The 26,179-nt window shown below is 41.8% G+C and overlaps 1 protein-coding gene across 5 annotated transcripts in view; it reads left to right on the forward strand.

Annotated features, from left to right (window-relative positions):
• Window positions 1–838: 838 nt before the first annotated feature.
• Window positions 839–26,179, forward strand: part of SYTL3 (synaptotagmin like 3) — a 129,571-nt gene continuing 104,230 nt past the window's right edge. Inside the window, exons 1-2 of one of the 5 annotated variants that reach the window (XM_040427103.1) lie at window positions 839–947; window positions 17,443–17,667. In XM_040427103.1, the coding sequence (XP_040283037.1) occupies window positions 17,558–17,667 (110 nt within the window). In that variant the 5' untranslated portion in view covers window positions 839–947; window positions 17,443–17,557. Of the gene's footprint in view, window positions 969–1,380; window positions 1,410–17,439; window positions 17,668–26,179 lie in introns of those variants that run through there. The other 4 variants (XM_040427104.1, XM_040427106.1, XM_040427102.1 and 1 more) reach the window with 4 other exon arrangements.

A 26,179-nucleotide genomic window follows, 5' to 3' on the forward strand; every position in this document is an offset into this window, starting at 1 on the left:
GCAGTGGTTTATGTCTGGCCGAAACCCAGTATTTATGCCAGAGATCAGCCGGATCACCGTCGGACGCCATTGCAGTCAATAGGGATCCGGTGGTGAAGTAGAGGATCCGGCATTGCAGATCCACAAACGGAGATGTGAATGAGGCCATAATTAGTATACACTGAACTGAAGTGAATACTAATGAGGCTGATGATGCCTCAGACCCAAAGTCACTGGGCCCAGGCCCCCCAGCTACTATGGACCGATGCCTGCAGTACTGCCCTGATCACGGCCATGGAGAGAAGGGGTCATGATTGGTCCCATACTCTTTGCTATTGGATGACAAGAAACTTTACAGTAATCCCATCTATAAAGGAACTGCATTGTTATATGTTCCAAGGGCATGGAAGGTGTGTGAAGGCCCTGCAATCTTGGGTGGCACCCTAATGGGGGCCCATTTTGATTGTTGTGTGGCCCTTTCTCTTCCATGTATGCCACTGGTAAACCATATTTCTCTGTGACTGCATTCCTGTGGTCTCAGGAGAGAAGTCACAGACAGTTTATGGCCTAGTTCACACTTCAGTGAGCCAGAACAGGTGCAGGTCCTTTCATTATACCTTATCACTGTGTAGCCTGCACACCTGGCCATGGCTCCCAGTCGCTAGGCCTATATCTGATATACATAATATAGCTACTGCTCAGAACAGATGTGGTTTGGTTTTCCTATTCAGAAAGGGGCTGTAAGTGAAGAATCAGTTCAAGGAGTGGTATCTTGCCCTCTATGCTGCACATGCTGACAGGAAGACTCGGTCCATGTGATAAGACTGCTCAGAGCTTGCTGTGACTTCATTACTAGAACAGTTAATGAGGGCTCCCGGGGTCGTACTGACTGAGCAGGAAGGAAAGGCCATGACGTATTTATTTCCACAGTAAGAAAAGAAAAAAAAAAGTTCTCTAGGTCTGAGAAGGTAAGAATCACTGCTGAGAAGGTAAGAATTTGGCCAGTCTCTAGGGTTTACCATATATGTTTCAGTAAAGCTCTGAAGCTGTTTAGGTGGCGATGCTGACAGATGTATAAGGAAGGCTATGCCATGTCTTATCAATTCTGTCATCACTTCTAGGCTCTGCTTTGACTTTTTTCTTTCTCTGTGCAGACCCTGTAAAACCGGTTGCATGACGAAGGAATCTAAGTTTTAATCCTCCTGCCGCTGCGATTGCAAGTTCCCTTGGGGACTTCTCTTAATCAGATCTCTGCACCAAATTCTCCCCAAACCCCTTACCCCTACTGTCGAATGCTACTGCTAGAGGAGGGGCTGAGCAGAGAGCCCAGGACTCTGCATTTGAAGAGAACACCCCCCAGCACTTGCAGTCACAGCACCAAGGAGATTAAAACATCCATTCCTCAGTCATGCAATATGTATGACCATCAGGTATGTTTAAACTGCTCTCCACGTTGCCTATAGCGCTGTCAGCAGTTTTGAGGGGTCATAACTGCTGATAGACTCCCTATAAAATATAACTGGTGCTTTTCACCTGGATTTTACCACATTTTATTAGTACCCTTTTGCCTTGTTGCGTAATAAATTTAGCTTTTTTTCACTGCATAATCAGTATTGGTCTCTGATAGGGCTGAGTGAACTTGTGTTTCAAGTTCGGCGTACAAGGTTCAAGTTATGTAAGGATTATGGTCCGTGGTCGCGATATCCATAGCAGAATTCTTAGATAACCCGAACCTTGTACGCCGAACTTGAAACACCAGTTCGCTCAACACTAGTCTGACTAGTTAGGGAACCAACCAAGTGCCTGCTCCTGCTGTGAGTGTGCGGTGGTGATTTGAATTGAACCCCTTAGTGACCACTAATACGCCTTTTTACTGTTGTAAACAAAGGGGGTTTTAGCTGAACAACTAGCTTTAATCAAAACTATACCTTGTCCTGCAAAAAATAAGACCTCATACAAGTACATTGATGGAAAACGAAAAAGTTATTGGAATGCGATTTGAATTTGTTCCCATTTTGCGGTTCTGTAGCATTTTTGTAACTTCTAATTTTGTGTTATTTTACAAATGAGGTCAGTCCTTGAAGGCTATTGTTAATGGATGGGTAATTATGTGCACCCACTACATATTCCTGATCATGCAGTGCACATATTCAGAAATTGCAGCTTGATCTATTTAGACATATTGGGAATAGGTTCACATATAGCTTGTTTTTTTTCTGGCCTTTTTTTTACACTTTTTTTAGTGCTCTCCTTTATTTTTTTTTTTTTTTTTTTGGGGGGTTAAATGCCAACTCCAGATGTTAGCCGAATGTCTATGGCAGGGGTAGGCAACCTCCGGCGCTCCAGCTGTTGTGAAGCTACAACTTTCAGCATGCATACTTCCTCTACTCTTCTTAGAACATAGAAATGAATGGGGCATGCTGGGAATTGTAGTTTCACAACAGCTCGAGTACTGAAGGTTGCTGACCCCTGGTCTATGGGGAAGAAAAATGCAGGACACACAAGTGATTTTTTGCAACTGGTGTTTTTGTTAATTAGGTGGCGGAACGGATGTGGTTGTGTGAATGTAGCCTTATTGAGAGTCAGCCTCATATCCTATCTGTGTCTTTATTAACTGTAGAAATGTTGCAACAGTTTTTTTTTTATATTTTTTATTCACAATTGCAAAATGTCTGTGGCCAAAATATACGCTTTTTCTTGCGCTGGAAAATGCGTTTAATGTACCCTTACATAACTGTAGACACTTTGCAACAGGATTTGGGGTAAAAAGGCACAATTGTGCAACATCTGCAGCAAAATATACCCTACCGGTGATGTTGGAAAATGTATTTATTGTACAATTAACTGTAGAAGCCTTGCGAAGGTTTTTTTTTTTTTTTTTTTTAATGCGCAATTGCAGCGTCCAGTGCAACTATTATACTTAAAATACATCAGCCAATAGATTTAGGCTTTTTATTATTATTATTGTTATTATTATTAATTAGGCTGCTGGCTGCCTCCTGCACATAGAGTACTGTATCTTTAAATTCAGATGTGTAAAAGAGTCCATACATATACATATATATGTGATCAGCTCAAGGCCAGTAACACACAAAAAATGAACTCGCCTTATCCTATCACTAGTGTTAAAGCCTGTATTTCTTTATCCAGTAATTCAGTCTAACTAACTAAATATATTTCCCAATCTTAACACTGTCCCTATAAGGCCCTTAATTGCTATGTCTGTGACAAACTTGTCCTGTCACATCAGCTCAGAATGGCATCTCTGGTTGGGACCTCAGTCACATACAGCCTAAGGGCTTATTCATACAACCATATGATCGCGGTGCCCGTGCTGCAGACTGCAAATAGCGGTCCACAATGCCATGTAAATCCTGTGTTGTGGTGTGGACCCATTTACTTGAATGGGTCCGCGATCTGCAAAATGCAGCAAAACATAGAACCATGCCTCTGCTCTGCAAAAGACAGGACATGTCCTATATTTCGCCGTATCTTGCGGATCGCGGACCTGTTCAAGTCAATTGGTGCAAATGGGGTGCACATGGCCAGTGCCCGTATATTGCGGACCTGTTGTTTGCAGTCTGCAGCACGGGTATGGAGCCCTTGCGGTCATGTGAATGGGCCCTTAGAGACAATTCAATATCATCCCTTCTGCCAGGCATTATGCGCAAGCCAAGTCCTATATTACTCAGTTTCCCTCACTAGCATACTCAATTTGATATGTAAAATGGCGGAAACTGTTTTGTGCGATTTGTTTGAATTAAATCATCAAAACTATAGCTTAGTTTGGAAGAAGAATTTTTGCTAAATTTATCATAAATTTGATTTGTTTGACATCAATTCACCATCTCTAATTAACAAATTAAAATTCAAATGTGACCACCACAAAAATACCGTACACCCAGCAGTTAAAGACAGGTAAATAAAAAAGGAGAAGAAAGGTAACTCTCATCCTATGTTGGCTCCACATATTCCCTGCTTAGGCCAAGTTCACACTTCAGTTATTTGGTCAGTTATTTCCATCTGTTATTGTGAGTCCACACAGAGAGAATCTATAATGGAAAGATCTGCATCTGCTCTGTGTTTTTGATCCGCACCTGGTTTTGGCTCACAATAACTGACCAAATAACTAAAGTGTGCACACGATTGCGCTGTATTTTGCGGTCCGTCCATAAAAGAAATGCCTATTCTTGTCCACAAGATATGGCCGAAGATAAGACATGTCCTATCTTTTGCAGAGTGGAGGCACAGATCGGAAGCCCATGGAAACACTACGAAGCGCTTCCATGGACTTTCGGCTCTGTGCCTCCACACGGCATGTCCTATCTTTTGCCGAATCTTGCGGATCACCGACACACTCAAGTAAATGCAGAGTTCACATGGCCAGTGCCCGTACATTGCGGTCCGCTATTTTCGGTCCACAGCATGGGTACGTGGCCCTTATATTCCAGGTCATGAGAACTTAGAGCTCATGCACACGACCATTGTGTGTTTTGCATTCTGCAAACTGCGGATCCGCAAAACACGGATACTGGCTGTATGCGTTCCCACATTTTGTGGAACAGAACTTACAGCCCATAATAGAACAGTCCTATCCGTGTCCGGAATGCGGACAAGAATAGGACATGTTCTATATTTTTGCGGATCGCACAGAACGGACATACGGATGCGGCCCTATTGAAGTGAATGGGTCCGCATCTGACCCGCAAAAAATGGGGATCGGATCTGGACAAAAAATACGCTTGTGTGCATGAGCCCTTACAATGGAATAGTCGTCTTGAAACAAGCGATCTAGTAACAGGAACCTCGCCTGGTATACCCTAGTCGGTCCCTTATACCGAAGTCACTACCACACCAAAAAGATGATATTCTTCCAGCAGTGATGATAATATCTATGGGCTGTTTCACACGAGTGGATGCCGTGCGTGACATCCCCTGCGTGAATGACAGCCAAGACCCGCTGTGGGCAGTATAAGCACGGAGCAGTAACATGATTGATAATGCTCTGTGCCTCTCTGATCTTTTTACTACAAAATCACAGTGAGATAAAGTTGTCACCGTGATTTTGTAGTAAAAAGATCAGAGAGGCACAGAGCATTATCAATCATGTTACTGCTCTGTGCTTCTGATGCCCACAGCGGGTCTTGGTTCTCATTCACACAGCAGATGTCATGCACGGCATCCGCTCATGTTAAAAACAGCCCTAATGCATCAATCCAAATGTTATTAATATATACTCGGTGTATATGTGTGTGTGTGTGTGTATATGTATATGTATATACACACACACACTACTAATTGTTTAGGTACACAGTCATATATGAAGTAGCCATGTTATGGCTTCTTTACTTGGAAATATGACTCAACACAGATAATCAAAGGACTCAATCTCTCAATCTAATGTGGTTGCGCTATGACTGATGTTTAAATTGCCATGACTGATATAAAAAATGAAAATCAGACATTATACAGTACATGAAAATCTTTTTCTAACAAAGTTAGAACCAGCCCTGTATCCCACATGGATCCAGAACTCCCCACATCACATGGATCCAGAGCTCCCCCATTCATTACTCCAATTGCTCTGCTAGACTTCAGACTGGCAGCTCAGGAGGTGTGCCCTTTCTACTGCCACTTGAAGGGTGTGCCCTTTCTGCTTGAGCTCTATCCCTGTAAGGCCTCATGCACACGAACGTATGTCCTTTCCGTGTCCATTCCGGTTTGTTTGTGGACCGTATGCGGAACCATTTCAATAGGTCCGCAAAACTAACGGAAGTTACTCCGTGTGCATTCTGTTTCCGTATGTCCGTATTTCCATTCTGCAAAAAAATAGAACATGTCCTATTATTGTCTGCATTACAGACAAGGATAGTACTGTTCTATTAGGGGCCAGCTGTTACGTTCTGCAAAATACGGAATGCACACAGACGTCATCGGTATTTTTTGCGGATCGCAAAATACATACGGTAATTTGCATGAGGCCTAAGGGTGCGGCCGTGCTATGGTCCTGTACCGCTGCAGTCATAAGGGCTGCAGTGGCTTCTAATTAAACCAATGAGACTGCATTGTTCAGTTGGTCTGAATTGTTAATGGTCGTGCGGCCTCACGAACGTGTATACAGGGAGTGCAGAATTATTAGGCAAGTTGTATTTTTGAGGATTAATTTTATTATTGAACAACAACCATGTTCTCAATGAACCCAAAAAACTCATTAATATCAAAGCTGAATATTTTTGGAAGTAGTTTTTAGTTTGTTTTTAGTTTTAGCTATTTTAGGGGGATATCTGTGTGTGCAGGTGACTATTACTGTGCATAATTATTAGGCAACTTAACAAAAAACAAATATATACCCATTTCAATTATTTATTTTTACCAGTGAAACCAATATAACATCTCAACATTCACAAATATACATTTCTGACATTCAAAAACAAAAACAAATCGGTGACCAATATAGCCACCTTTCTTTGCAAGGACACTCAAAAGCCTGCCATCCATGGATTCTGTCAGTGTTTTGATCTGTTCACCATCAACATTGTGTGCAGCAGCAACCACAGCCTCCCAGACACTGTTCAGAGAGGTGTACTGTTTTCCCTCCTTGTAAATCTCACATTTGATGATGGACCACAGGTTCTCAATGGGGTTCAGATCAGGTGAACAAGGAGGCCATGTCATTAGATTTTCTTCTTTTATACCCTTTCTTGCCAGCCACGCTGTGGAGTACTTGGACGCGTGTGATGGAGCATTGTCCTGCATGAAAATCATGTTTTTCTTGAAGGATGCAGACTTCTTCCTGTACCACTGCTTGAAGAAGGTGTCTTCCAGAAACTGGCAGTAGGACTGGGAGTTGAGCTTGACTCCATCCTCAACCCGAAAAGGCCCCACAAGCTCATCTTTGATGATACCAGCCCAAACCAGTACTCCACCTCCACCTTGCTGGCGTCTGAGTCGGACTGGAGCTCTCTGCCCTTTACCAATCCAGCCACGGGCCCATCCATCTGGCCCATCAAGACTCACTCTCATCAGTCCATAAAACCTTAGAAAAATCAGTCTTGAGATATTTCTTGGCCCAGTCTTGACGTTTCAGCTTGTGTGTCTTGTTCAGTGGTGGTCGTCTTTCAGCCTTTCTTACCTTGGCCATGTCTCTGAGTATTGCACACCTTGTGCTTTTGGGCACTCCAGTGATGTTGCAGCTCTGAAATATGGCCAAACTGGTGGCAAGTGGCATCTTGGCAGCTGCACGCTTGACTTTTCTCAGTTCATGGGCAGTTATTTTGCGCCTTGGTTTTTCCACACGCTTCTTGCGACCCTGTTGACTATTTTGAATGAAACGCTTGATTGTTCGATGATCACGCTTCAGAAGCTTTGCAATTTTAAGAGTGCTGCATCCCTCTGCAAGATATCTCACTATTTTTGACTTTTCTGAGCCTGTCAAGTCCTTCTTTTGACCCATTTTGCCAAAGGAAAGGAAGTTGCCTAATAATTATGCACACCTAATATAGGGTGTTGATGTCATTAGACCACACCCCTTATCATTACAGAGATGCACATCACCTAATATGCTTAATTGGCAGTAGGCTTTCGAGCCTATACAGCTTGGAGTAAGACAACATGCATAAAGAGGATGATGTGGTCAAAATACTCATTTGCCTAATAATTCTGTACTCCCTGTATTTCTATACAAATTAAACACGAGGGAGTGAAATTATAACTAAGTAAAAAGAATATCTCACAACTGGAACATTTATGCCAGAAAGTAAATTACAAAAGTAACTAGTACTAAAATAACATTTAATGGTGGCACAACCCCTTTAACAAATCAAAACACAAAATCCTAACCCGTTTCCCCAAGGTGCCCTAAGTTATTGCAAAAGTTGATGCAACCCAACATTCACAAGAAATCCAGCAAGGTAGAGGTGAAGGTATGGGTTTGCAATGTGACCCCATTTGCTTTCAGGCAGTGCAATATTGTGATCTTTGGTCAAAGTCAGTGTATAGCCCTAGCCCAAGGCCTCATGCACACGGCCGTTGCCCTGCCATGGCCGTATTGCGGCCTGCAAACAGCGGCTCTGCAATATGTGGGTACCGACCGTGTGCTCCCCGCATCACGGATGCGGACCTATTCACTTTAATGGGTCTGCAATCCAGAGCTGCGGTGCGGAATTGAGGCACGGAAGCACTACGGCGTGCTTCCTTGGCGTTTCTGTCCGTGCCTCTGCACCGCAAAAAAAATAGAACATGTTAAAAATGTTTGCGGTGCGGACAGATCACGGACCCATTCAAGTTGAATGGGTCTTGATCTGTCCCGGCCGCCTCACGGATGTTGCCCAAGCATTGGGGACCACAAATTGCGATTTCCCAGGGCACTGAACGGCCGCACAACTGCCGTGTGCATGAGCCCTAAGGCCTCTTTCACACGGACGTTGCGGGAAAAGGTGCGGGTGCGTTGCGGGAACATGGGCAATTTTTCTGCGCGAGTGCAAAATATTGTAATGCGTTTTGCACTCGCGTGAGAAAAATCACGCATGTTTGGTACCCAAACCCGAACTTCTTCACAGAAGTTCGGGCTTGGGATCGGTGTTCTGTAGATTGTGTATTATTTTCCCTTATAACATGGTTATAAGGGAAAATAATAGCATTCTGAATACAGAATGCATAGTAAAATAGCGCTGGAGCGGTTAAAAAAATAAATAAAATTTATTTAACTCACCTTAATCCACTTGCTCGCGCAGCCGGCATCTCTTCTGTTTTCATCTTAGCTGTGTGCAGGAAAAGGACCTGTGGTGACGTGACTCCGGTCATCACATGATCTTTTACCATGGTGATGGATCATGTGATGACCACAGGTCCTTTTCCTACACACAGCTAAGATGAAGACAGAAGAGAAGCCGGGCTGCGCGAGCAAGTGGATTAAGGTGAGTTAAATTATTATTTATTTATTTTTTTAACCCCTCCAGCGCTATTGTACTATGCATTCTGTATTCAGAATGCTATTATTTTCCCTTATAACCATGTTATAAGGGAAAATAATAATGATCGGGTCTCCATCCAGATCGTCTCCTAGGAACCGTGCGTGAAAATCGCGCCGCATCCGCACTTGCTTGCAGATGCTTGCGATTTTCACGCAACCCCATTCATTTCTATGAGGCCTGCGTTATCTGAAGAGGAGCATGCTGCGATTTTCACGCAACGCACAAGTGATGCGTGAAAATCACCGCTCGTGTGCACAGCCCCATAGAAATGAATAGGTCAGGATTCAGTGCGGGTGCAATGCGTTCACCTCCCGCATCGCATCCGTGCGGAATACTTGCCCGTGTGACAGGGGCCTAAGAGTATGGCTACAGAGATTCTGGGCAGAACTAGTGTCGTGCCCTAGTGCAGTGTAGAGAGCTGCCTTAGGAATGAATAGGGTCACAATGTGACTCACATGTTTGCTGCCACCCAACAGCAACACGCAAATCACAAAAAATCAAACACTGCTGGATTTTTTGTAACTCATGTAGCAGTCGCAGCAAACAAGTGAATCTTGCTGCCACCCCATCCATTCCTTGGGCAGCCCTGCTATACTGCGATAAATCTTTGTGTAGCCAAACACTTAACATGAAAACTTAGGGATGAGTTGATTTGCGTAAAACTTTGTTTCAATACTGTATGGAGCAAGCGCTCCGTACAGTATTGGAATGTATTGGCTTCGATGAGCTGAAGTTATTACCTTGATAATAGTGATACCTTGGAACCGAACCAGAGTTTGGGAAATGTTTTTTTACAGTAAAAATCAATTTATGAAGTTATTACGCAAAGTCTCTTGAGACTTCGCAAAGTAATAACTTCGGCTCATCTGAGCCACTACATTCTAATACTTCTAATTCTAATACGCTCGCTCCATACCAAAGTTTTATGCGAATCAACTTTGGATGTTTCATCTGAAGTCGATTTTGCTCATCCCTAATGAAAACCCTTCAATAATGCAAATGGGAGAGGACCTCTTCACACTTTAGGTCGGATTCACACCACGCAAGCCCCATTCACTTCTATATGGAGTCAGAGCTGCGTGAAAAATGCACAATATAGAACATCATGCAATATTTTTATTTAATATTTTTTAAACCAAAAACATACCTTCAGATTATGTTGTATTTTAAAAAGCAACAAAAGAATACCAAAAACCAAACCGTGTATTGAGAACATCAGATACTAGATACTTGCTGACTAGCAGTAGACCTCTATTTTATAGTTATTAAAACCCCCTAAAAAAACTAATACAAACTCTTTATTCCATCCACTGTGGGTAGCTTGAACACATGTGGATTTTGGTGCGGAAATGCACAGAAATCAACACACAGAAATTTATGCGGAATTTCTGTTACAGAGCCTGTCCCCATGTGCAGGTAGCTTTCAAGCTTATATTCGCACATTTGTTGCATAAATTCCTGAGAATGAAAATCTGTTCATCTGAATGGAGTTACAGAAATCAGGGCTTGTAGTCCAGTAGTCCCACAGCAAATTTTTGTACGCCCACAATGACCATTCTGGCGCCACATGAGTGCATATCTAAGAGTGGGTTTATATCACATTTTTGCCATCCGTTCGACGTATACATTGGGAAAACAAGGGATACAAAAAGTTGCACACCACTCTTTTGTATCCTTGAGTCTAGTAAAAAAAAAAAACAACTTTATTTTATTTCTTTTTTACACAATGGAACTCTATAGTGACGGATGCCACAGTGACGGATGCCACAGTATGGTATCAGTCTGAGGCACCCGTTAATGTATACATTTTTTTAGATATGTTGAACCGATGACAAAAACGGGATGTTAACCAACCCTTACGTGCCAAAAAAAAAAGGACTAGTACACAGAGGGGCAGAGAGTGGAGGCTGCCATGTACTGTATGCTATAGTACAGAATGCTGGCAAAGCACACAGCCTGGTTCTGGTGGTCAGGGGTGAGTATTGTGTTCCCCAAGGTTCATTTACTCTATTGGGAAATACAGGGCACACTACAGTATAATATACTAGATTCTACAGTTTATTCTGTAAAGATATTAGCCCTACCCCTGAATAATAATACATTTAGTGACTATACATTATCAACATACAGAGACTAAATAATACTGTCATACTGGATAATGGCTCATACCATGACTGGATAACAAACACTGTAACATTATAGCGCCATACAGTGACTGAATAGCACCACCATACAGTGACCGGATAGCACCGCTGTACACAGCAGATTTATATGCTACAGTGATCATAAGATATTACTGAAACTGTGGTACTGTACAAAATGAAAGTTACATATAAAGCCAAAGTATAACTTTTTCTGGATCCAAAATCAGTTTAAAAAAAAAAAAATTAAACACTGCAGATGACCAGATTACGTTTTTTTTTTAACATACCCTGGAAACATGAAAGCTGGAATCTGCTGAAGAGATATGTAATCTTGTGCAGATCAGAAGGCTTGGCAGCTTGTAGAACATAACATCCTGCCACACTTGCAGACTATAATTTCTGTAAGTGATCCCATCTTGCTGGATATCTAGCAGCAGAACCGCCATTTACAGCCTCTTATCCCTGCAGCACAGAATGTAGATTCAGCTAGATTGTATTAGGGAAGTATCCCATTAACTATTGCTTGTCTGAATAATTCATAGAAACGTTCTGCATCTATAATCTTACTCTAAGAAACACATGGCCAAATGTATAGTGGCCAGCAATCAGAATAGGCAGAATGCACTTTAACATATCTACATAGGCTATATGTGCCACACTAAATATGTTCTACTTGTTAGGGCTCTATCGCACACAATAGTTTTTTGTTGGGCCAAGACTTTTGGAGCATTTTTGCCTATAGTGTGTTTTACCACTTGGTGTTTTTTGTGTACCAGGGGTGGACTGGTCATAGACACTACAGGAAAATTTCCAGATTTCCTGTGGGCCCAGGGGATGCTCCAAACCCTCCTCATGGCCGCCAGCAAGGTAGATAAAAATCTGATGGTCTCAGCATTAATGTAGGAGCATCAGGCACTTAAGCACCTGGTTGGTGGCCACAGGCACCCTCCTGAATTCAACTGTATGGCCGTCCTCGGGCAGTTTTTTGGTTTGTTGGGGTTGTATTTTGTTCTGCATTGCTAAACCCCATCTACTTCTGTTGTCCCTGCCTACCTGTATTGGCCCTTCCTACTTGTGTTGCCTTATTGATTTGGACCTACCTACACATGGGGCCACTTTAGGTTTTTTTTCCAGGGCCACTTTAGGTTCCCAGTCCATCCCTAAATGTCACTTCCTCTGTAGAGCTGTAAGGGAAAAAACATTGGTAAAAAAATGCCTTGTAAAAACAGTCTTATTTATTTATTTATTTATTTTTGTATGGGAGAAAAATGCCAGGCAATGCAGGCAAAAGAAATGCCAGACCTAGATGATGATGCAAAAAAAATAAAAATAAAATGACACATTTTGATTCACAAAATGTTCCCTGAATTGAAATAAAATACCACAAAAAATGCCTGTTTGTCCTGCTTTTACCTGCTCAGTGGTGGTTACAACCTTGGCCATGTGGCTGTATCCACAGAATTCACGACAAATGGAGTCATGGTTGTCTCCACATTTAATTTCCCTCAGACGACAATCTGAGAGTAAGGCTACATGCACAGCCATTTTCAATATACTGTTTCACTGTTCCAGATTGTAGAAACATACCTGTATGCCTAGAACTCTGGGTAACCTGATTATACAAGATTAGTAAACCGAACACATTTAGTATGGTGCTGGCAGCCCAGACAGGCATTTTCAGTGCATACTTTGGTGACTGGCAACTGTATGGGAATGACGTACAGTGCATCTGGAAAGTCTTTAGACCCTTTCACTTTTTTCACGTTTTGCTGAAAATAAGGCAAATCAAATTTTCCCCTATCAATCTGCAATATTTTATTAAAAAGAAAAAACTAAAATTTTGCGTGGACATAAGTATTCAGACACTTTGCTATGACACTTGAAATTTTGTTCTGGGGGCTTCCCATTTCTCTTGATCATCTTTGAGATGTTTCTACACCTTGCTTAGAGTCCACTTGTCCAATCAACTGAATTTACTACATGATTTGCAAAGAGCCAGCCTTGTCTATATACTGTTAGGCCTTTGCAGACGAGCGTTCCTCCCGCAGCGAGTCCGCATCGCAGCACCAGGCCTAACCTCCCAGCACTGACAGGATTCATATATCAATATAATGCTATGTGACCCCCGGCAGCGCTGGGAGGTCAGGCCGGGAGCTGTGTTGCGGACTCGCTATGGGAGGAACTCTCGTCTGCAAGGGGCCTTAGTGTTCACAGTTGACCATGCATATCAGAACAAAAAACAAGCCATGAGTAGGAAAGCACTGCATGTAGAGCCCAGAGACATGATTAAGTGGGGACATTTGAAGATAAAAATAATTTTTTTTAAATTCTGCAGTGCTAAAATGTCCTCGAGAGCACAGTGGCCTCCATAATTCTTAAATTGAAGAAGTTTGGAAGAACCAGGACTCTTCCTATAGCTGGCCACCCCAGCAAACTAAGTCATTGGGGGGAGAAGGGCCTTGGTAAGAGAAGTGACCAGGGACCCAATGGTCATTCTGGCTGAGCTCCAAATCTCCTGTGTGCAGATGGGAGAAACTTCCAGAAGGTACCGTTCCTGTACCATTCAGTTTACCATTTCTCCAATCTTGGCTTTATGGCAAAGTGGCCAGAAAGAAGCCTCTCCTCAGTAAAAGACACATAAAAGTTTACAGAAAATCACCAAAGGACTGTCAGACTGAGAAATGAGATTCTCTGATCTGATGAAACCAAGATTGAACTTTTTGGCCTCAATTCTAAGTGTCATGTCTGGGAGAAACTATGCAATGCTTATCACCTGCCCAGTACCATCCCTGTAGTGAAGCATTGTGGTGGCAGCATCATGCTGTGGGGGTATTTTTCAGCAGCTGGCACAAGGAAACTGGCCATAATTTAGGGAAAGCTGAATGGAGCAAAGTACTAAGATATTCTTAATGAAACAATTTTAACCTTCCAACAAGACAATGGGAGTAATACTAACTAACTGCACTATGCCAGTTTTTGGCATATAAAAAGCCATAAGACTGCCTTTTTGTGAATTTTTTGTTTTAATGCCAGTCCGACAATATTTTGTCACACAGACATTTTTGCGATGTTCTTACTACTTGGGAATGCCGGGGGCCGAGACATTGGGCCTGACACATTTACTAACTTGCGCTTGAAAACAGGCATAAAAGTGGAGTAAAAACTTCTCCAGTCAGTAGTCTTTACTTCAGGTGCACAGAGGGGCGCCTCATCTTAAATAAGCCGTCATATTCTTCAACTGACTAGCAGTAAACATCTGGATGCTGCGATTTAACCACTTGAACATGGCTGATAAAATGCCACAAAACTTTACCTTGTTTTAATAATGTGAGCATGGATGTTGATATGAAGAAATTGTTGAATTAAAAATTCTCTTTTATATGTTTAGCTTTCTGGTGGTCCTGGCGAGATATGCTGTGATGGCTGAACAGCCTGACAGGAATGGAGTGCTGGATCACATTCCTCCTTCCTGTTGGTGGCAGGTTGCTAAGCCATGACACCATATCGCACACAGGATTGCATTATTTCTATCTATTGTAGAGAAGAGTTTCTGCTCTTCAATAAATGGTAATGGAGCAATCATACATAAGATCATGAGTTCAGCAATTTAAAGTGAAAGCTGACACCTGCACCAGAGTGCAGTGTGGCAAGGCCCATCCGCTTTCACACACCTAAGAAGCTCTGCAAGTGGAGGCAACCTGTCCTAGTCAGGGTCTAGGTCAAGTTGCTGGGAGCCATTGTTAGTCATTCCCAGAGAATCCCCTTAACTGGCAGTTGTACTATCCAAACGCAGCCACAGGTTGTAATAGCGGTTTCTGACCGCTGATGTTCACCTACTCACCGCCGGGATCCATGTTCGGGCGAGCACTGTCCTCCTTGGCTGCCTCCGTCATTGTTCGCGTCCGGCCGCATTAAGGGGCAGGTAGCTGCGGTGATCTGCTTCTGGTGTCTTCCCATTCACTGCCGCGGTCCTGGGCTTTGTCATTGCAGATGTTGTCCTTTCTGGAATCTGCTCCATGGTTTCCTTCCAGTCCGTGTTCGCTCATCACTACTCTCGGTTCATGCCTGAACCACCTGAGAGACAGATCCTAAAGAACAATTGTTCAATACTTGTGTCTAATCGGGCCTCTCCATAGCAACAAAACCCAGATGCTCCAGGTCTTGGCTTCATGTACATACACACAAATAAAGTTTATGCATTTTATACTGCCATTCTGTACCCCATTTTAGTGTAAATCTATAACCATTTATCTGCCTTTAAAATTACCTATTACAAATTATAGTTTGTATTGACAATGATGGCAGTAATGATCTTTGCTAAAAACGAAAGGTTACAAATAACAGTGATGATTCTTGCTAAGAATGAAACTGCCATACATTTGTGAGGCTATGTGCACATCTGCGCTGTGAAATACGACAGGCTATTCTGGCACCTTATTCGCCATCCCGCTGCATACCGCCAGATCCACATTGACTACGGTGGGATCCAGCGGGTATACGGCTGCTTTTCCTCATAAATGCCAGAGTGGGAGCTGCTTCCTACAAGCAGAATTCTGTTCTGGCTCATTGGGGGGGATTTGGCTTGAGGACGGAATGTCACCATTATGTTGTCCACATGTCCTAATAGTGCATATGGATAGAGGTTGTCTTCTGAAGCTTGCTATCTCAAACCAATTAAGCGTGGGGGGGGGGGGGGGGGGGGGTCCTGAAATTAAATATCGATATCCATCCTTCATATTTTGTGGGTCTGACTTCCGGCACCCCAGCAGCCTACCAGCTGTTTGAAGAGGCCACAGCGCTTGGGTGAGCACCGTGGCCCCCTTATAGTATACAGACCACAGCATTGTACATTGTGTAGCAGATGTGCTCCCAAAACGTTGCTGCTGCTAATGTTAAAGGGGTTCTGCAGTTTTTTTTTTTTTTTAACTCATGATCTATCCTCTGAATAGATCAGCAGCATCTGATCGGCGGGGGTCCGACACCCAGGACCTCTGCCGATCAGTTGTTTGAGAAGGCAGCAGCGCTGGCAGTAGTGCCGCGGCCTTCTCTCTGTTTGACGCAGGCCCAGTGACGTCACGACTAGTATCCATGGCCTGGGTGAACATTCAAGTGAACAGAGCTTAGCCCTGCCCAGGCCAGATGATACTAGTCAAGGCGTCACTGGGCCAGCGGTAAGCAGTGAGAAGGCCGCGGCGCTCCTGGAGCTCTGCTGCCTTCTCAAACCGCTGATCGACAGGGGTCCCGGGTGTCAGACCCCCGTCGATCAGATGCTGATCTATCCAGAGGATAGGTCATCATTTTAAACCAAGTGCAGAACCCCTTTAAGCTCCCTACTCTCAGCACATTTTTGTGTGTGGCACTTTTCCCCCAATTCGTTCTTACCAAGATACATCATGCTCTAGGGTCATAATGATTGCACCTGCTCGTTCCTACATCCATTGTGTGAGAAACACAAGCTGTGACCCTCAAGTTGATCACCTGCTGCCTCTAAGCAGGGACCCTACAAATGTTCTCTATAGGGTAATACCTATTTGGGGCTCTTGGTAGCCACAGCAGCTACCTCAGTGTAAACTCTTGCATTTATAAGGCCAAATTTGCTACCATATGTGATTAAAATCAGATACTAAACCCAAACGCTATAGGGATCTGTAGATGATGCACACTGTTAGGATTACACAGGGTTTTCAGTAAACATCAGTCTGAAGTGATCTTGGATGGAAGAACTACACCCTATGACTGAGCATGTGAAGAAATATTATTTGGCAGATTGTTCTACATACAATGCAGTGGAACACATTACAGAATATATATTCTTGCCTTGTATTGTATAATCAATAACGGTGTAATTGCTGAACAATCTTGGATCTACACAGTCAGTGCTGAAGTGAGGCTGACGTCCCACTTCTACTGTGAGCAGACTGTTAAAAGCAAAGCCTTTTCAGTTGGTCTGCAAGCTGTGTCTAGTGAATGGCTCCACTTAGCTGCTGCATATTATATCATTATATTCTTGGCACATTGCCAGGAATAAGTGGTTGTGTTTCCCACAGCTGCATTATGAAGCTCTACGCTCTCAAGTTAGCAACGTGAAACTACTGTGCTTTCTTCTCCACTCTGAAAAGCTCATCATTTTCTCCTTTTGAGTTACAAAATATGCTTGGCATTTGGCTGAAAACACCTTCTGTAGCTCATGTTGTCTAAAGACCTAAACATAATGCTAGTAGAGACATGGACAATCAGGATCTCGTTGTAGACTACTCCAGTGTCAATCCATGTGACAGAGAGAATAATTTGTCCTGTCTGTACTGATGCTGTGAAAGTCATGCTTCATATATTTGTCTACCCAGCAGATTTGCTCCTCTGTCCCTACACAATGGAACATTAAGCGGGAAGTTAATCTAAGCAAGAACTGCTACGATACCTGTGGACGGTAGCAGGTGGAGAGATCTTAAGATTTTCAAGACTATGGCCAATGATTTCAACCTGAGCTTTCTCAAGGAGCTTGAGAGGGAGAGGGTTCTGGAGGTCCTGTATCGAGACCAGACTCTTCAGAAAGCAGAAGAAGAAAGAATAAGGTACAGTGGATGCCCCTATTCTGATGTCTAATATTTATGTCCTGTATTAGCAAGAGCTCTAGGAAGGGACGTCACATTTGTAATGTTTCTTTAAATCATTTGCCAACAGTTATAACAGTCAGCTTTCTATGAGGAGGTGCAATCCTATACACCACAGATTTATGGCACACAGAGTTTCGCAAGAGCTTTAGTTACTGATAAGAGATATTCCAGAAAGTGTGCCAGTTAGATGTGAATGGTGCTGGTGACCACTTTAGCAGCATAGGCCACCTGACAATTGTAAAACCTTAAGAAATATTCTTATCTAACAAGTATAACAGCAGGAACTCCAATATACAGTATTAATGATGTAGTGACTGATTCAAGGAACCTGTTATTTCCACATTCTTAGAGCATTATAAATATCTTTGATGTAAAATCTTTAGAATGTCTGATGAACCTGCCCCTGCCATGTCCCTACGCCACCCTCGCCACTCCGCAGTGTCAGGGGTGGCATGAAAATGCCTTATGTGACAAAAATGTGTTGCATTAAAAACGGAGTCTTGCAACTTTTTTTTTTACGCCTAAAACTGGTGTAAGGATCGTGGTAAGATTTCAACAGCACTCAGTCCGTAGCTTGCGCTGCGCAGGAAGGGTCCTTCCCCAAGAGCAATATGAAAGTAATCCCAGCAGTCATGTTTCAATACGGCATGGTGTATTCTTTTATTCCACCATACAGATATAGTTTTACAGGACGAGTTCCTCAACTGATATAAAAAATGACAAGTCGGCATAATTTTATAAGCAAAGTAATTAGGTCACATGCAAGCGACGTCATCGGCTCATTAACAAAACAAAGTAAAACAGAAAAGGTAAACAAACCAAATGAAATCAACAGCACTGGTGAAAAAGATACACTAATCCCTGTAAATAACATAGTATCCATAAGTATCGAAGAAAAAATATACAAGGAAACAGCACTCTGCAAACCAAATAAAGTACAATAATGCCATAGTAATAGAAAATATTCTGGTGCTAATGCTACTCTTATTTTGTAAATTTGAGATTCTTAGCAAATACATTTTGTACAAAATTATTTGGGCCTGTCTGCCACACATCAAGGCGATCTCTGTAAGACGGGAACCTAACACTAAATACTACCTGTTATGTGCCATAACGGCCACCATAAAATTCAGGGAGTGCATGTTCCACATGAATGCTGGGTCCACTCTGCCTTTTATCATTTCTGGTGCCAAAATGGCCTCCATTAAATTCAGGGAATGTAAGGTACCAACATGTATGCTGTGCCCACTCTATACCTCTCCTGGTGCCAAAAGGCTTCCAGTGAGTGCAGGGAGAGCAGGCTACAGCTTTATACATACACTAATTAAAACCAGCCTCTGGGGCAGACGGGCTGGTCAGGGGTGCAAGACTAAATGGAGTCAGCCACACCTCCAGTACAAACTGCAAAGAAAAAGGGGGTTAGTCAGCAATTTTGTACAAAATGTATTTGCCAAGAATCTCAAATTTACAAAATAAGCGTAGCATTAGCACCAGAATGTGTTCTATTACTATGGTATTATTGTGCTTTATTTGGTCTGCAGAGTGCTGTTGCATTGTATTTTTTTCTATCCATAAGTATCAGTCTTCAACAGAACCAAGAACCTTCATTAATTATCTAAGTGCATAACCTCGTAGGTTGTAGTGTATCTAATGTATGTTTCCAAAATGCTTCCATTTTAACAGTAGTTTCTTGATGTCACCCCCTTTTCTTGGTGGTTGAACCTGCTCTATCAGTATTTTAACTGAACGATAGCATGATTATGAAAAGGTATAGGTAATAAGAATCTTTTACTACCAAACTATCGAACTAGCTTTCTTATTGCTTCTGGGTCTCTATGTGCAAGACGTTTGGCCATACGTGAACACAATCCTTGTGCTGTTCTGGTTTGGCAGTACACACACACGTTTTAATTTTAGTTGATACAGTTTAGACTACTTTAACATTAGCGTTTTCAATTCCGTTATTGAGATCCGTCATAGGGTCTCAATTGCGGAAGAAAATGCTTCAGTTTTGTCCCCATTAATTGTCAATGGGGACAAAACTGAAGTGAACGAAACAGAATGCTCCAGAATGCAAACTGTTCCATTTGGTTGCGTCCCCATCGCGGACATAATAACGCTGCAAGCAGCGTTTTTCGGTCCGCGATGTGGTGCGAAGCAAGACGGATCCGTCCTGACACACAATGTAAGTCAATAGGGATGGATCCATTTTCTCTGGCACATTAGAAAATTGATCCATCCCCCTTTCAAGGGTGTTCAAGACGGATCTGTCATGGCTATAGAAGACATAATACAAACGGATCCGTTCATGACGGATGCATGCCGTTGTATTGTAATTGAAGCGTTTTTGCAGATCCATGACGGATCCACAAAAAACGCTAATGTGAAAGTAGCCTTATCTGTAATCTTTCCTTCTGCAAGTCTGTACCCTTTGTTTTGAGATGATGCAGTGTTCATTTTTAAATGTGACTTCACCTTCATTGCCCTGTCCCATTAGTTTCTTCACAGACAACAAATTGCTTTCAAGACTAGTGACATACAGCACATCCTTTAGGCTGGGTTCACACGGACGAGATTTCCGTGCGGGCGCAATGCGTGAGGTGAACGCATTGCACCCGCACTGAATCCGGACCCATTTACTTCTATGGGGCTGTGCACATGAGCTGTGATTTTCACGCATCACTTGTGCGTTGCGTGAAAATCGCAGCATGCTCTATATTGTGCGTTTATCACGCAACGCAGGCCCCATAAAAGTGAATGGGACTGCGTGAAAATCGCAAGCAAGTGCGGATGCGGTGCGATTTTCACGCATGGTTGCTAAGATGACAGTCTATTCACTGTATTATTTTTCCATAAAACATGGTTATAAGGGGAAATAATAGCATTCTTTAATACAGAATGCTTAGTAGAAGGTCAATTAAGGGTTAAAAAAAAATTAAAAATGAACTCCCCTCCTCCTCTTGATCGCGTAGTTGCCGATCTCTTCTTACTTCTTTAATCATGAGCTGCCAGCTAAAGGACCTGTGGTGAAGTCACATCACATGGTCCAATCACATGTTGCCGAAAGCCAATAGGAATTATGAAACCCAAATTTTATTTTTTCTTGCTTTTAGTCAGTTTCATGAATCCATGGCATTTTTATGGGTCTATAGCATAAGAAGCTCTAGGTATGCGGCTTCTTTCAGGTGTTTTCCCACGGACTTCTCTATAGGAAAAAAATAATGTCCAAAAATGTGTGATCCAAGAAACACCATCAAAGTTTTTGTAAAGGAAGTCTAAAGAAAGTTTTGTACAGACATTTAACCTTTTCCTTACGTGACATTTTTTCGTTTTTGTTTTTTGTCTTTACGCCATTCACTATGTGGTAAAACTGACTTGTGCTCTTAATTCCAGGTCAGTACCAACCCGGTGATAGATAGATAGATATATATAAATATTAGTCTATATGTTTTTCTTGCGTTTTTAATACTGAAAAAAATAAACTAAAATGTATTTATTTTTCTGTTCATCACCGTATTCTGACCCCCATTACTTTTTTTCTTTCTTATATTTTATTGAGTCAAACAATAGTTTTCAATACATATTGTACAACCTCATTATTACTTTTCTCTATTTTGTTTAGCCCACCCAAATACCCACCTCCCCTTTTGTGATGCGTCTCTCTAGAGGAGGCTTTAAAAACAGAAAAGGGCCATTATTTCCACATACCCCATATCCTAGTCCATTTTTCCTCTATATTTCTGTTTTGTAAAGAACCCTCTCATATCTCTTGATCTTGTTCAAATTTAACCATACAGCTACATTTGGTGTATTCCATGAAAACCAGACCCTAGTAATCAAAAGTCTTGCCAAAAACATTACTCTTAACAAAAGGGTCTTTTTGTCTTTATGGCAATTTACCTTGGAGAGGTCACCCATTATCCAACATTCTATCATGAAAGGGATCACCATTAGAGATGAGCGAACTTCTGTTTTAAGTTCGGCGTCTAAAGTTCGGCTTCCGGTTAGCGGAGGATCCCGATATGGATTCCGAATTCCATTGTGGTCCGTGGTAGCGGAATCAATAATGGTAAGAAAATTTCCAAAACCAACTTTTTAAGGACCAGTTCATGTCTGAAGTTACTTTGTGGGGCTTACATAGTGGAAACCCCCCATAAATGACCCCATTGTAGAAACTACACCCCTCAAGTTACTCAAAACTGATTTTACAAACATTGTTAACCCTTTAGGTGTTCCACAAGAATTAAATGAAAATAGAGATGAAATTTCAAAATTTTACTTTTTTGGCAGATTTTCCATTTTAATCCATATTCTTTCTTTAACACATCGAGGGTTAACAGCCAAGCAAAACTCAATATTTATTGCCCCGATTCTGCGGTTTACAGAAACACCCCACATGTGGGTGTAAACTGATGTAAGGGCGCAGAAGAAAAGGAAAGCCATATGGTTTTTGGAAAACATTCATCTGACAGGGTAGATCATGTGCTATTCTTATAGAGCAGGTTGTTACGGACGCAATGATATCAAATATGTCTACTTTCTTGGTTTCAGTTTTACATAATAAAGTATTTTTGAAAAAAATTGTTTGTCTCCATTCTTCTGAACGCCATATTTTTTATTTTTCTGCCGATCGTTTCTGGCTCCTTTTTTGCAGGAAGAGTAGACTTTTTTATTGGTACAATTTTTGGATACATATGATTTTTTGTTCATTCATTATTACACTTTATGGGGCATTTATTTATTTTTACAGCATTCACCTGAGGAGTTAGGTCATGTGACATTTTTATAGAGCAGATCGTTACGGCGTGGAAATACCTAATATGTATACTTTTTCTTATTTATTTAAGTTTTACACAATAATAGCATTTTTTAAACCAAAAAAATTATGTTTAGGGTCTCCATAGTCTGAAGCCATAGCTTTTTTATTTTTGACCGATTGTCTTAGTTAGGGTAAAGAAAAATTGCAGGATGAGGTGACTGATTGATTGCTACTATATTGGGGGCATGTGCCTTATTGATCACTTGGTCTTGCACTTTATGTGATGTTAGGTGATAAAAAATTGCTTTTTTATCACTTTTTTTTTTTTTTTTAAACGGTGTTCACCTGAGGGGTTAGGTCATGTGATATTTTTATAGATCTGGTTGTTACGGATGTGGCAATACCTAATATGTCTACTTTCTTTTATTTATTTCACTTTAACACAATAATAGCAGTTTTAAAGCAAAAAAATTTCCTTTTTTGACACCGTTTTTGTTTTATTTATTTATGGTGTTTATCAGACAGGGTGGATCATGTGATAGAGACAGTTGTTACAGATGCGGCAATACCAAATATGTCTTCTTTATTTTCTATTTTTAACATTTTTTTGTATTACTTAATTTTTTATTTTATTTTTTTACATGTGAAACCTTTTTTTATTTTATTTTTTTAATTTTTTTGATTTTTTAAAACACTTTATTTATTTATTTACTTTTACACTTTGCGTCACCCATCAGGTCATACAAGACCTCTGGGGGACATTTAACTTCCCTTTTTTTTTTTTCCCCACTATTGATTTCTCCTATAACTGGGGCTGACATAGTAGCCCCAGTTACAGGGGAAATACAGCCCCCAGAGAGGCTGTACAGCCTTAGTCCAGAGCTGATCGTGGTCTATGGAAGACCCGACAGCTCCTGCACTCTCTCGCCCCCGGCGGTCACGTGTATACAGATCAGGAAGCGCTATGCGCTTCCTGTCCCGGTGGTCATATCCCTCATTGAGCGCTGTGTATACAGCGATCTAGAAGGCAGGGACACTTGGGAACTATCCCTGCCTTCTCTCTGGTTTGGCCTGCTCTCACTGACAGCGGGCCCACCGCTCGGCAGCTGCACAATTGGCGTGCAGCTAACATCTCTGAATGGACAGTCCAGAACGTCCATTCAGAGATAAACATCCACCCACAGGACGTTTATATCCTATGGGCGGATGAGAGGTGGTTAATGATATTACCTTTTCCCGGTCAAAAGAATTGGGGAGCTGATTGTTTAACGTTAAAAGGAGCTGATTGGGAACAATATTTGTTATATTAATGGGCCCACTACTTGAATTTTGGGGCACAGCAATGAATTAGACCTGATTCTTTTATTGACCTGTAATACTGACGCACAGTAATTCAACGGTTAACAAAAGGGATTAGCTATAAATCTTGGTGCCTTGCACAGTGATGTAGACGGCAATAAATTACAATTGCCTGTAATACGGATGGCACAATACCTACAGAACGGATTAATGATGAATGTGGATGCACTAGGATGTAATGCACACAGCAATACACTCTCCCTGCACTGTCCCTGCAGTTTCAATCCTTCACACTGAGATTGAGCCACCAAGTGGGATGCATATAATTAGGTAGAGTCAAATTTCTTTAAGAACTTTGGATAATCGTCCAAATCGAATTTTTCCAAACGTTGCTCAACTCTAGTGTGTTTTACTTTTTGCCCACTTTCAATTAAAAAAAATTTGGGAGATAAATTGATGAAAAAAATGGCAAATATAAAAAGTCAAACTTTTTATATTTTAATAGTATGGGCGTTTTCGCATGCGGCAATGCCCATGATGTTGCTTTTTTACTTCTCTTTTTTTTTATTGTGGGAAAAGGGGGTAATTAGAATTTTTAGATATATAAAATTAATATATATATATATATTTTTTTTTTTTTTTTTAGGTCCCCAAATGGACCACAACTTACAATCAAACTGTAACTTATGCAGAATAATGGAAATTGCTCCATTATTCTGTATAGAAATCACTATATCATAGTTCAGTGCTGCCACCTAGTGGCCTGAACTGGGATATACTAATAATGAGCTGCTATGGTGCCCACTCTGCTCCGGAGTAGGCACCATTTTTAAAGACCCGAGATTCATCGTAAATACGGTGTTGGTCCAGAACGGGCATGCTGTAGAGCCTATAAGACATTTTTAGACCGTTATCTATACAGGACTTCCTCTACACCTCTGCTTTATGTAGGTGTTACCGGGTCCAGGATGAGCTTGTCAGCATACACATGTGCTTTCTCCTAGCCCTAACTAGGCTAAACGAGAATCTGTGAGAATGTTCCAACTCCTAATTATATAGAGGGTGACACAAGCAACATTTAGTGGTGGCTATAAATGATGGCCTATTGTTACCATGTGCATACATATAGTAAAGCCATATATTACACACAAATATATTGGTGCAGTTTGCAGTATACTACTACACTAGAACAGGATGATGCATAACTATCCTATTATGAGAAGTGCCAAAAATCACATTGATCATAGGAACTAGTTTTGAGTGAATCGAAGTAAACGAAGTGGAATTCGATCCGACCTTCTGGAAAAATTTGACTTGCCACGATTCCAAATTTCCTCACGCTTCTTAGTAACGAATCAGATTTTTTCTAAATGGCTGCTGTACATTTTACAAAGTGAAAGTAAGTAGTCCTGGAATGAGGGGTCACCCATAATGCCATGCAGCCAGCCAATCAGCAGATAGCCAGACCCTGTGAAGGAACAGCCCTGTAAAAAGCCTTGTCCTGCCCAGTCTCTGCCATTTTCCAATGAACTGAGCATGGGGGATGATGTGACAAGTACTAGGGGAAGTGTTTTACAGACCTTTTAATAGTATAATCTAGTGTAGGGAGAGTTTTCACACACTGTAGGGAGGGCATAGGGAGACTGCAGCACAGTGCAGGCTCTGTAAGCTGAAGGGATCCTTAGGAGACAGTGCAGTTTGCATCAATTCTCTGTGTAGGACACATAGCTAATTGAACAGAGCCCAACTTGTTTAATATATTGTAACGGATCACCTGGCATCCCGACTGAGTACCTCCGTTGACGGATGCTCCTAGCGTTTCCTGAGGTTTCCAAGCACTCTGGCAGACACCACAATCACCGAACCGAAAAAGAATCATATGAATGCTGTAGACAGTTGAATAGGAAACCATACGAATAGGTTTACACTCCTAGCAGTCAAACTGGAACAGCATACCATAAATCCTACCCCAAGAATGAGACGACACTTCACTTTGAGGGTTAAAACAGGAACACTTTATTGAGGGCTACCCGTCCGTATATATGCAGGTCCCCATCTGGTGTACACGCCCCTATGGGACCAGAAGGAAGACTGTGACACAGGACAGATACGTAGCAACTCAGGATACACAGACACAACACATCCCCACAATGCATCATGGTTTCCTCCTCTCTGCCCTGGAGACACCCGAGGAGCAATTCAATTATCTCTTAGGACAAAGGGAAATCGCCAATACACATGTGGGGACAACAGGACAGAAATCACCATTTAAACATACAATGTCACAACCCTTACAGTAAACACAGACATTTTAACATATCCCCAGATAGCTCAAGTCTGAGTGCATATCATTAGGTGAATGGCACTCTGAATACACGAATACAATAAAATTAGCTATCTGGGTACCCTCAC

This window comes from Bufo bufo, chromosome 4 (assembly GCF_905171765.1).
Source record: "Bufo bufo chromosome 4, aBufBuf1.1, whole genome shotgun sequence".
Lineage (NCBI taxonomy): Eukaryota > Metazoa > Chordata > Amphibia > Anura > Bufonidae > Bufo > Bufo bufo.